The sequence below is a fragment of the Colobus angolensis genome, unplaced genomic scaffold (genome assembly GCF_000951035.1).
Source record: "Colobus angolensis palliatus isolate OR3802 unplaced genomic scaffold, Cang.pa_1.0 Scaffold42, whole genome shotgun sequence".
In the NCBI taxonomy this organism is placed as follows: domain Eukaryota; kingdom Metazoa; phylum Chordata; class Mammalia; order Primates; family Cercopithecidae; genus Colobus; species Colobus angolensis.
In genome coordinates this window covers 1,774,945-1,787,208 of record NW_012117599.1, presented here as the reverse complement: position 1 = coordinate 1,787,208, position 12,264 = coordinate 1,774,945, and the positions used below count along the sequence as shown (strand labels likewise).

At 40.6% G+C, this 12,264-nt stretch overlaps 1 protein-coding gene across 1 annotated transcript in view; it reads left to right on the top strand.

Annotated features, from left to right (window-relative positions):
• The window catches only part of TMEM131 (transmembrane protein 131), a 193,605-nt gene that overhangs the window by 114,218 nt on the left and 67,123 nt on the right, over positions 1-12,264 (top strand). The window contains exons 12-17 of the mRNA XM_011956651.1: positions 4,575-4,683; positions 7,805-7,913; positions 9,038-9,191; positions 9,284-9,454; positions 10,668-10,778; positions 10,862-10,996. Coding sequence (XP_011812041.1) covers positions 4,575-4,683; positions 7,805-7,913; positions 9,038-9,191; positions 9,284-9,454; positions 10,668-10,778; positions 10,862-10,996 — 789 coding nt within the window. The remainder of the gene's footprint in view (positions 1-4,574; positions 4,684-7,804; positions 7,914-9,037; positions 9,192-9,283; positions 9,455-10,667; positions 10,779-10,861; positions 10,997-12,264) is intronic.

Here is a 12,264-nt window from a genome sequence, read left to right as displayed (position 1 = left end):
TTGGGCCAAATTCCCCTCCCCCTACAACTTGAAGGAGACATAACTGATAGCCTGGGGGGTTTTGTGGTCCTTTGGACATTTCTTTGCTTGTTTCCTTCTGGGTGGGGGAGATTAGAGGAGGCTTATCATTAATAGGGGAACTGTAGGAAGGCTAGGATATGGAGGTAAGCTGAGAGGACCTCCTGTAGGATGTAAATTGCAAACTTTGCATAGTTGTGGATTCTTCTTCAATGAAAAGAAAGCTTGGACATAAGGTATTTCACTCCACTTGCCTTCCCTCTTACAGAAAAGGTCAAGCTGCAGGATACTATTGTAATTTATACTTCACTCAGGTGGCCATTTTTCCCCATCAGAGAGAGAATATTGGAGCCAGGCCATAGTGCAGAAAAAAATGAGCCATCTCTTTTTCAGGGTTTGCAGGTCAAATTGGTCCCAGTGGCTTAGGATGCATTTCAAGGGTGAGCCTATTGATGCCTGTTTCCCATCTGAAAGACAAAACCGCCCTTGGTTTTGGTTTGTTTGTTTTCCCCCAGTGCAAGAACCCGCAACAGTCCCTGGACCCTGCTGATCGGAATAGTTACACTCACCGACACAGCAGCAGAAACACTAGTTTTCCTCCTAGACCACAAGGAGGACCAAGGAAGGTCAGATTTACTGTCCCTTAATGACGCATTGTTGACCTGCACCCTTGCATGTCCTCCTAGACCACAGAGAGAACTAAGAAAAATTGATTTCGTGGCCCTTACGGATGCATTTTCGAAAACCTGTTAGAGTTCTAAGCATTCTCCTGTTAGTGTTGGGACTTTACCCCTGTCCTATGAAGATACTATGCCCCGAAAATGAAGTGGAGGGCCATACCCTGAGCGAGGGAAGGGATCGCCAGGGTTGGAAGAGTGACGCCTTTTATCATTCACTTCTCATCATATGAGTAGGAAGGATATCGTTTCTGGGGCTCCCCCATCCTGGCTTCAGGAATAGCTTTTGTTAGGCCTGCTAGTCTGAGGAGGGATCCTAAAATTCCAGGTAGTCCCCCCACCCCCAACGGGGCTTTGGGCAAAAATTATGTCTTCCTGATTGGTGAGTCCGGGTGCCTAAAGGAGGGAATAGAGTCCTGGAGTTTATACTAGAAATCATTCTTATAGGAGAAACTAGAAAAACACGAGAGACAGGGAGTGGTTTTTAGAAGTGGGACTAGCCTCGGAGAAGAGAGGCGAGAGGAAGTGTGTCTGACAGGCATTAGGACCCAGAGGGCAAGGGTCAGGATAGATAGGATAGATGGGTGAGTCTCGCTTGGGCGACATAACTCTTGAGAGTTCCGCTCATGGCCACAGTCAACCAACTTTTTGTCGGGATCCCGGAGCTGACTGACTTTGCTCTCTGTTGACCCTCAGGCCAGCCCAGAAGTACAGGAAAAGCGGAAGCTAGTTCCAGGCAAACCAACGCTCCCAACTCCAAAGAGTCGGGGGTTCTTAGCCCTTTCCCAGAAAACCTGACACCCGTGTCTTTAGTCCAGTGGCTGTGCTAGTTGCTTTTAACTGGCCAACAGGTGCCCAGTATTTAGCCCCCGAATTCTAAGGAAAAATAGGACAGAATAGCAAGTGAAAGGGGTCCGATGGTGCTCACCGGTTGGTGATAGTCCCTTCATGGTCACCAAAATGTGTCCCATCTGGGTCACCAAAGTGTGTCCAGAATTTATTCATTCCGGTGAATTCATGGTCTTCCTGACTTCAGTCGTGAAGCCACAGACCTTCGTGGTAAGTGTTCCAGCTCATAAAGGTAGTGCAGACCCAAGGAGTGAGCAGCAGCAAGATTCATTGGAAAGAGTGAAAGAACAAAGCTTCCACAGCATGGAAGGGGACCTAAGCAGGTTGCCTCTGCCAGCTGGGGTGTCCAGCTTTTATTCCTTTTTTTGGCCCTGCGCATGTCCTGCTGATTGGTCCATTTTACAGAGCACTGATTGGTCCATTTTACAGAGTGCTGATTGGTGCATTTACAATCGTTTAGCCACAGAGCGCTGATTGGTACATTTTTACAGAGTGCTGATTGGTGCATTTGCAGTCCTTTAGACACAGAGTTCTGACTGGTGCCTTTAGGATCCTCTAGCTAGACAGGAAAGTTCTCCAAGTCCCCACTCGGCCCAGGAAGTCCAGCTGGCTTCACCTTTCAATTGTTGCTGGACCATATTCAGCAGAGCAAGTGAGGAATTTCAGGAGCCATATCTGTGAAAGTCCTCTGCAAACTACAGTTTCATGTGATCACCTCTAACAAAGCCTGGCCTCAAGATAAAAGTGGCTTATTTGTGGGGGGAGAAAACCAAGATTAACTGACTCACAAAATATTGTAGATGATTAGATCTCAGAAAATAACCCATCCCCTTAGGATTTGCCGTGTGTGTGTGTGTGTGTGTGTGTGTATGTGTGTGTGTAAAGGAGTCTCGCTCTGTCGCCCAGGCTGGAGTGCAGTGGCCCAGTCTTGCCTCACTGCAATATCTGCCTCTGGGTTCAAATAGTTCTCTGCCTCGGCCTCCTGAGTAGCTGGGATTACAGACACCCACCACCACGCCCAGCTAATTTTTTGTATTTTTAGTAGAGACAAGGTTTCACCATCTTGGGCAGGCTGGTCTTGAACTCCTGACCTCGTGATCCACATGCCTTGGCCTCCCAATGTGCTGGGACGACAGGCGTGAGCCACCGTGCCCAGCCAGGATTTTTTTTTTACAGGTGAGAGAAATGAGCCCCGGAGAAGACGGGCAGCTGATTCAAGCTCACATCTCTCTAGTTAAACATCCTTCTGTTGCATAAAGTGATGCCCCTGGATTGTCACATACACTTCTGTACTGATTTCCTCTCTTTGGAAAAAGTATTAGCATCGTAACATAGTATGGTGTAACCAAATAGAACTTTTCCCAGTCTGTCCTACAGTTCAAACTCTGCTTTGTTTTATTATTAAAAACACACACACACATCTTTCAGTGAATGAAGAAATTTATATTTTAAATGTTGCTAATAATGGCAAGCTTATTGATAAGTAAAAGTATTCTATGAACAGATCATTCCCAGCCCGAGCTAGAGATCCAAAAGCAATTGAGGAGTTCTTGAAGAAGAAAAAGGGAGGAAGTTAAAAAGAGTTAAAATGCCAAGAGAGCCTGAGGCCCCAGAACCATCCTTAGGGCCTTAATTTCGACCCTGTGAACACTTGCTGACAGCCCAGGACTGGCCCACCAATGGAAAGGGAGCTGCTCCAGCAGTGTCTTTGATCATTATCATATAATCAGATTCATACCCTGTGATCCCACACACAAGGCACAAGGATAGTTCTCTCTCTTCATGCTCTTCTCAGGTGCTTATTGCACCTTCCAGAGACTGCCCTTTGATGTTCCGGTGAGGCAGATTTAACCTTTATAAATGGGCTGAAAAAGCAGGCAGGGACCCAGGGGGAAGAACATAGTGACTTGCTGGATCTGACTGTGCCCCTGTTCAGGGGCTTGCCTGATAAGTTTCACAGAAAAGGACAATGTTCTTTTCTTCAGGAAATGGCAGGCTCTGACAAGTTTATAAAGCCCTTCAAAATTCAACAAGCACAATCCATGAGGGTTCAGATTCAAAGTAATTATAAAGGAAGATTATTTTTTAATCAAGAGTTGTATACAGTACCAGGATTTTGTGATACGTGTTTGTGCAACAGGATGTCAGACGAAGGCCCCGCACCAACCCAGGAATTCTTGTTTCAGTCCTACCTGTTGATGCCTAGCTATTGAAACATCAATATTGCAAATTTCAGTAGTAAAACAGAGAAGGAGGTTGGACTCTTTTAAGTCCCTTCCAATTGAAAGGGCTTTGTGTCAGTGAGGAAATAAAAAATAACTGTACCTTAAAATGTATTCTTAAAAAGCGTGCTCTCCCAAGTACGAGCTTTTCCTGTTTGTTGTTATTTAAGCATTCTGACTTCCAAGCTGAACATCCCTGAGGTCTGCCTCCGTGCTCAATCCCATAGCCAGCAATATAGCCCTCTCCCTGGACAGCAGCACGCCTCATTCGCAGAGCCGTGTCTAGAGAGAGAGAAAATGCCATTAGAAAGGAAGTCTACGGAACTACCTTGGCACTGAGACACCAGCTCCCAAGTTCATGTTCTTCACCATCGTGTGGTTCAGATATTTCCTCAGTATTGTGAATTTCTTTAAGAGGGATCCACAAGTCTTTTTGATGTCACCTCTTCTGGTGTATGAATTAGTCATTCATTTGGAAAATAAGTACCTTTTTTAAATGTTTTATGTACCCACACCCAATGTAATATAGTTAGTCTTCAGATTCTTACACTTACAAATGTGTCATGTTTGTTCTCCTCTGGTCATTTTCTGTTATAAAGATATTCTGATGAAATTAATTTGAAGTTTTTCCAGTGTGGCCTACTCCATTTAAAGGGACAACATAAGTTAAACTTTTCAAATTTAGAGTCCACTTTACTTTTCCAGTACACATTCCAGTATACTCCTGTATACTTCCCAGTGTAAGTATCAGGCACCTGAACCATTAGACTGAAATAATGCCATGTGTGTATTTTTGTTCTCTTTGCAGAGTGTTCGACCTACACCACAAAATGATGCTATAACGGTACACTTTAAACCAATTACATTAAAAGCATCAGAAAGTAAATACACCAAGGTTGCGAGCATTAGTTTTGATGGCAAGTATTCACCTTTTTCTCTCTAATATAGTGATGTTATTTTGGTAAAGTAGAAAGCATCTGTATTGACATCTTAATACTGAAATCCAGATTGTTTTACCATCAGGATTTATATTACTGCTTAGGTTGATTTTTTTTTTTCCCCCGTAAACCATCATGAACTCTTATTTGATTGATTCATGAGAGAAGATACCACAACTTTATAAAGCGAAATCAGTATTAGCAATAGAAAAACACTAGCAAATACATTAGGATTGGAATCATTTCCATAGTCTGGGCTAGTCTTTTAAACATGTATCTATTGTAATTCATCTTAATTATGAAGTTACGATATATTTGAAGTTCAGAAGCATGTTTGAATTTGAGAGCAAAAATAAAAAGTATTCTCTGTAACATTTTCATATATTGGCTTTTATAGGCAAAGCAGGTGGCCCTACTTAAGCTAAAATAATAGAACTGTCCAGTTAGCTATTATTTCTAACGTGTATAGTATATATTTTGATACTTGAAGTGTTAAGTCATGCCAGACTAGACCATTTTTATACATGTTTTTATTCAGTTTTGCCTACTCTCATGGAACATTCATTAAATTTGCTGTCACAACATTTTTAAAATAATGACTTAATGGCTGCTTAACCATATAGATAATTAAATGAGAACTGAACCTCTGAACAGGGCTTTTTTCCTAGGCACCCATGCAAGTGAGTAGCTGCTATAGAGCTTCAACTTTGGCTTTATGATAAAGCCATCTCTGCTTAGAGTCCACATGGTAAAGCTCAGCTCCTCATCGGATGAGAGCATTTGATCAATGAATGTAGGCAGACACCGGCACACTTCGCAGTGTTCGTGAGCGCGTCTGTGCCTGCCGCTTACTGTGGAGAGTTCTGGGGAGGGTCTGGAGCAGCTGCGCAGGTGGGGCTGGCCTCAGGGTTCATCCTGTGAGCTCAGTGAGGACTCCCAAGAAAAAAAAAATCACATAGGCAGCATACTTCATGATACAGTTGTCAAGAAATAGTATTATAGAAGGCATTAATGCCACAGTTATTTCTACATTTGTGGTAGTGTCCTCTATGCTGCTGAGAGACCACATTCATGTCTACCCGTGTCAGTATCACCAGGTACATTGTCTTCCCTTACAGAGGAGAAAGAGGCTCATGGTCATTCCTGACCCCTGAGAGCATTTAGGACCCACCCTACACCCTACACAGACATGCCGGAAAGTTCTCCACGTGCTCTGCAAGGGTGAAGAGCGACTCTTCTCTAGCTCCTGTATTGACCACCCAGTGAATGTTTCCCTCCTCGAGATAAATGCGATGACATTAGTGTTGGTTCTTCTGAGATCATGGGCTCTAAGATCATTGTTTCTTAAAGAAATATGTAAAATTAAATATAACAGCAAAGGGAAAGCATCTTTAAGAGCCAATGCTACATTTCTTAGAAGTGGGTTTTTAATATCATGTGAAAATCCCCCCACCATTTACCTCTCCCACCACCATGGTGGATCTCCACACAAAACACCTCTGAGATTGCTGTGAAAATCAGTCAGGAAGTGTGTGTTACTTAACTTTTAATATTGTTAGAATGCACCTTATGTATGTATTAACTCTACAGTGTTCGCTTACCAAGCATCTTTCTCATCAAAAGTCATCCTTTATGATTTTCAACTGAATTTTCGTGAGCTTTTTTCCACTTTATTTGCTATACTTTATTTTCGTGAGCTTTTTGACCACTTTATTTGCTATGATACAATGTCATGAAATGCTTAAATGTGGCCCTTGTAATCAGTCTTACATCAGAACAGATAGTGAAAAATTGGAAGCATCCAGAGATGGCTAACTAGCAAGCAGAGAAATAAGAGGCCGAATGGGAATTTTTAAAATGGAAAGTCTATGTCTGCACATAGTCAAACACTACATGTCATACCATTTCCTTGTTCTTTTTTGTCGTGAGGTTGGATGAAATGGAAGTGTTCCTAAAGTACTTCAGGAGGATAAACATAAACAGCTTCTTTATTTGCTTTGAAAAGAACCATCTAATGGGTGCCTAGATCGGACCCAACTGAATCAATTTCTGCAATTCCAGATGGGATTATTTATTTGTTTATTTATTTGTGTATTTTTATTTTTTTGAGACGGAGTCTCACTGTCACCCACACTCAAGTGCAGTGGTGCAGTCTCGGCTCACCGCAGCCTCCGCCTCCCAGGCTCAAGCGATTCTCCTGCCTCAGCCTCCCAAGTAGCTGCAATTACAGGCACGTGCCACCACACCTGGCTAATTTTTGTATTTTCAGTAGAGACAGGGTTTCACCATGTTGGCCAGGCTGGTCTTGAACTCCTGACCTCAGGTGATCCGCCCATCTCGGCCTGGCAAAGTGCTGGGATTACAGGCGTGAGGCACCACACCCAGCCAGAATTATTTAAAACTGCTACAAAATCTAAAGGTTTTTCTTCATCTAAGATGAGCACAATATGATATGATGACAGGAGGGGATTTATCTCGTCTTACACCATGAGTTTTAGGGTTGGTCAACTTGAGACATAAGAGCTCTTAATTCTTTACTTTTCTTATACCATGGTTCCTTATCGGTGATAGAGCAAGACTTGAGCCATACAAGAAATGTTCTTTCTTTCTCTGTTCAAATGTAAATCAGTAGGGCTGAGTGGGAGGGTAATTTTGCCTCCAGGGGGATATCTGGCAATGTTAAGAGGCATTTTAGTAGTCACAGCTGCAGGGATGCTACTGCCATCTAGGAAGCAGAAGTCCAGGATGCTGCACAGCCCCTGCAGCAAAGAATTAACCTAGCCTAAAATGCTAATAGTGCCGAGGACGAGAAACTCTGCTGTGAGTAAAGCCAAAGCCGGTGTTTTGCCTCCTGAGCCATGCTCACCGGCCAATTCTTTATCTGCTTATCTTATTACAGGAAAAATAAAACATTTTACCCCTTTTGTATGAAAAATGTAATGTTTCATTTAAAATGTGACAGAAGTGTTCTGTTGGCCAATTTGGAAGCTCAACTTTTTTTTTTATTTTTTTTAAGATTTTGTCAGTTTACATAAAGTCATTACTTCTCTTTGGTAGTAAAAGGTAACAGATTATTTTTTTTTTTAATGCTTCCTTTCAGCATCAAAGGCGAAAAAGCCATCTCAGTTTTCTGGGAAAATAACAGTTAAAGCAAAGGAAAAGAGTTATTCTAAACTTGAAATACCATATCAAGCAGAAGTTTTAGATGGGTAAGTTTCTTTTTAAAATAAATTCTATAACTTTTTACTAATCAGTAAATTATGTTTTCCTACTAAATGACCTTCTGAAATACTAGCCATGTTCACATAAACTTGATGGAATCATTTTTTAAAAGAACAGCCCCAACTATGAAAGAGAAAACCTCCTATATTTTGTTTATATTTTACTTTCTTAGAAGAAAAGGGTAAATGGGATGATAGGATTTGGGCTTAAATGAAGACTTAATGATTCAAAACTCTGATTTTTTAAAATATTATTTAGATGATTTGAACCGTTTCCTTTCTGACATGTGTTTGTAATATGTAAGTGACTATTATTATTATTATTTTGGCACTCGAAACAGAATTCTTTATATTCCTTTATAAATTCGTAAACACTTCTAGAATTACAAGTTTTTATAAGTGGGTAGTAACATGTTGTTCATTTTCTATTATACTTTAACCAATAGTTTAATACTTAACTTGGCAAAGATTCATTTTAACAAAGCTCCTTGCAATTCACTGATGAACATGATTTTTTTCAAAGTAAAGCTTTTTTTATTGATATGTCTTTGATTCTAATTGTATGATTCATATAATTCAGTAGAGAATGGTTCTTGATATTAGATTTCAGTATTTTGCAAGCTAAATTTTGTTTTTTTTTTTTTTTTTTTTTTTTTTTTGAGACGGAGTCTCGCTCTGTCGCCCAGGCTGGAGTGCAGTGGCCGGATCTCAGCTCACTGCAAGCTCCGCCTCCTGGGTTCACGCCATTCTCCTGCCTCAGCCTCCCGAGTAGCTGGGACTACAGGCGCCCGCCAACACTCCCGGCTAATTTTTTGTATTTTAGTAGAGTCGGGGTTTCACCGTGTTAGCCAGGATGGTCTCGATCTCCTGACCTTGTGATCCGCCCGTCTCGGCCTCCCAGAAAGTGCTGGGATTACAGGCTTGAGCCACCGCGCCCGGCCTAAATTTTGTTTTAAATCATATAATCAATCACTAAAATATTATAGTTCTAATTCTTTAGTACAATTCCTAATGCTAAATGTAAATTATACTTACAACAGAAGAACTTGGATTTTAAATTAACACATGGAAATAAAAATGATTTATTTTGTTCTTGTTGTTTTTTTGAATAGTTATTTGGGATTTGATCACGCTGCAACATTATTTCACATCCGAGACAGTCCTGCTGGTCCTGTGGAAAGGCCAATTTACCTTACTAACACTTTCAGTTTTGCGATCCTCATTCACGATGTGTTGCTACCAGAAGAAGCCAAAACAATGTTTAAAGTATGTCCAGGAGCCCTCATAATTTTAATTTTCCTGGTCTACCAACTAGGTGATGCTGACACTTTGTTTTTTTCTCTTCTGTCATTTCCCAGGTTCACAACTTCAGCAAACCAGTCTTAATTCTTCCTAATGAATCAGGATACATTTTTACCTTGCTTTTTATGCCTTCCACATCATCCATGCACATAGATAACAACATTTTACTTATTACCAATGCTTCTAAATTTCATTTACCCGTGCGGGTATACACAGGCTTTTTAGATGTAAGTATATTATTCACCTTTAACATTTAAACTCCCTGCCCACCTTTAATGTTTTCAGATCTTACTAGGCAGTCGTGTTACATACTCTTACTGTTTGCCATTGTCTGTGCTCTGCAAATTGATCTCATTCTCCTAGTCAGTTTTTACCTTTCCAGCAGCTCTCTCTTGTGATACAGTTGACTTCTCTAGTTACAGTCTCTGCTTAGGTCTTTTCCACATTCTGTTTTCTCTGGGATATGCTTTTAAACTATTGTAGTAATGGGGAATATAGAAAAGAACTAAATGGAAGAAAAATGATAGGTAGAAAAAGAAGAATACAAAGAAGGTGAAGAGGGAAATACATAGGGAAAAGATGATCAAAACCGAGAAATACCGTGACAAAGAGAACCAGATAGTAAAGAAGAAACTAAGGTAGTAAAGACGCAAAGTTGGAAGATTGTATATGATACAGAAGGAAACAATGAAGGTACTCCTGGTACAGAAAATAAGCAGGGGGAAAAAATCCAAACAAAGCTATCTTGAGAGTGATCAATGAAAGAAGCTCAGATAAGAGATAAAACTGTTAGGAAAGATAAAAGGAAAGCTAGGACATCTAGAAATGTAGCCTTTTAAGCAGTTGGCATCGATTAGAATTTTAGAGCTGGAGGGACCTTCACTAATGTCTCACTCCTGCTTCAGTTATTTTGTTTCAGCGATCATTGGTGAGGCTTGTGAGACCACATGCTTTTTGCCTGATCCCCCAGGGTTCCACCAAACCTCTCTTAGTAGTTTAGCTTCCTGCCTCTTTCATGTGCCCTCAGAGGAGGAATAGCGACTCAGCAGAAGCCATGGCTGTTTTCATTTCTGATTACTCAAAAGACTTTTGTCATACAAAGCCCTCAACTATGTTGTATAAATGTGTGGTTTTATGCATATATACGTAAAGCATAGGAAAGCATAGGAACTTTAATACATCTTTTTTTTTTTTTTTTTTGAGACGGAGTCTCGCTCTGTTGCCCAGGCTGGAGTACAGTGGTGTAATCTCGGCTCCTAGGTTTAAGCGATTCTCCTGCCTCAGCTCAGCCTCCCGAGTAGCTGGGATTATAGGCGCACACCACCATGCCCAGCTAATTTTTGGGGAACTTTAATACATCTGTAATATAGTTACTTTCTCTTCATAATATTGTTACGTCAGTGTGACTTTTTGTTTAATCTGGTTTTTTTATCTTTCCAGTACTTTGTATTGCCCCCCAAAATAGAGGAACGTTTCATAGATTTTGGAGTACTGAGCGCTACAGAAGCAAGTAATATTTTATTTGCAATTATAAACAGCAATCCAATTGAGGTAAAAACCTGTTTTTATTCTAAGTCGCATTTAAGGATTTTATGCTTGTGTTGTGATAATCATTTTCATATCTTTTTTTAAAGTTGGCTATAAAAAGTTGGCATATCATAGGAGACGGTTTATCAATAGAACTTGTAGCTATGGAAAGAGGCAATAGAACTACAATAATTTCAAGCCTGCCAGAGTTTGAAAAATCCTCTTTATCAGACCAATCATCGGTAAGTAAACTTTCTTACTGTCTCCTTAAAGTAAGATGCTGTCTAAACTGCAAGTGGGAGATCAGTGCTGTGTTACATACATCACTATTATTTTTATGCAGTTCATGATAGTGTTGGTTACTTGCTGTTAAAAGGACCTTATAGGTAATGTAATTCAACCCCCTCTTTTTATGATGAGGGCACTGAAACCCAAAGGGGTTTAATTCTGCCTTGTCATAAAAAGTTCCATAAGACACAAATTTTAAATTATCTTTTTGTAACACAAGTGTCATTACAGGAGAAATTCCCATGGATACTAAACTAACCTTGTGTTCATTGAGTTTACTGGGAAAAAGAGATGGCCTTGAACATCGGTAGAAAATATTTTCGATTACACAATAATACGTCTGTCCAGATACTGCCTAGTATCAGTGAGGCAAACATTGTTTGATCACTGTGAGTCTGCCCACATATTGTTACCTGTCTAATAAGCATGTTACAGTTGGTTGTAAGAGAGCACTGAACAATAGAAAACAAATAAATACATTAGTTTCAGCACTCACCAGTACTGAAAGGGGAACTTGGAGTTTATACCTACTGGAAAAAGAATGAGAATCACCTTCTGTGAGAAGGAGCATCGGATATCTCATCTGCAGGTTAGAGTAGAACTTCTTGGGGCAGTTTTACGAAAGGAAAAGCAAATGTCCTTACACACAGAGAGTGTTGCCAAATTCGTTTCCGTGGAATGCCATAGGTCTGGTGTTTTGTTAATCCGACCTCAGCTGCCCTGAAGATACGAATATTAATGTTACAGAGTGACATCCACAGCTTGAAGTAGAGCCACTTGTGTATACACTTGTGGCTCCAGTGTGCCTGAAAGGTTGGGGGAAGGCTGTGTCCCTCTGCTCCAGCCTCTTTGGCCATACAGGTCCATGGGTGAAGAGTGAGGAGCTTTATTAGCAAGAGGATCACACCCCTCCCTCTTTCAGGAAGCAGCTTTTTCACTGGCCCATGGAACAAGTGTCAGAGAGAACTGTCAAAGGATGGACATTACTTTGAGATATTTGTACATAGTGATATGGTAATTCAGTGTCATGCTGGTATATGTTAGGATTTGTAAGTCATTTTATCACTACGCCCTTCATTTCCATTTTATTTTTTTTTATTTTTTTTTTATTATACTTTAAGTTCTAGGGTACATGTGCATAACATGCAGGTTTGTTACATATGTATACTTGTGCCATGTTGGTGTGCTGCACCCATCAACTCGTCAGCACCCATCAATTCAT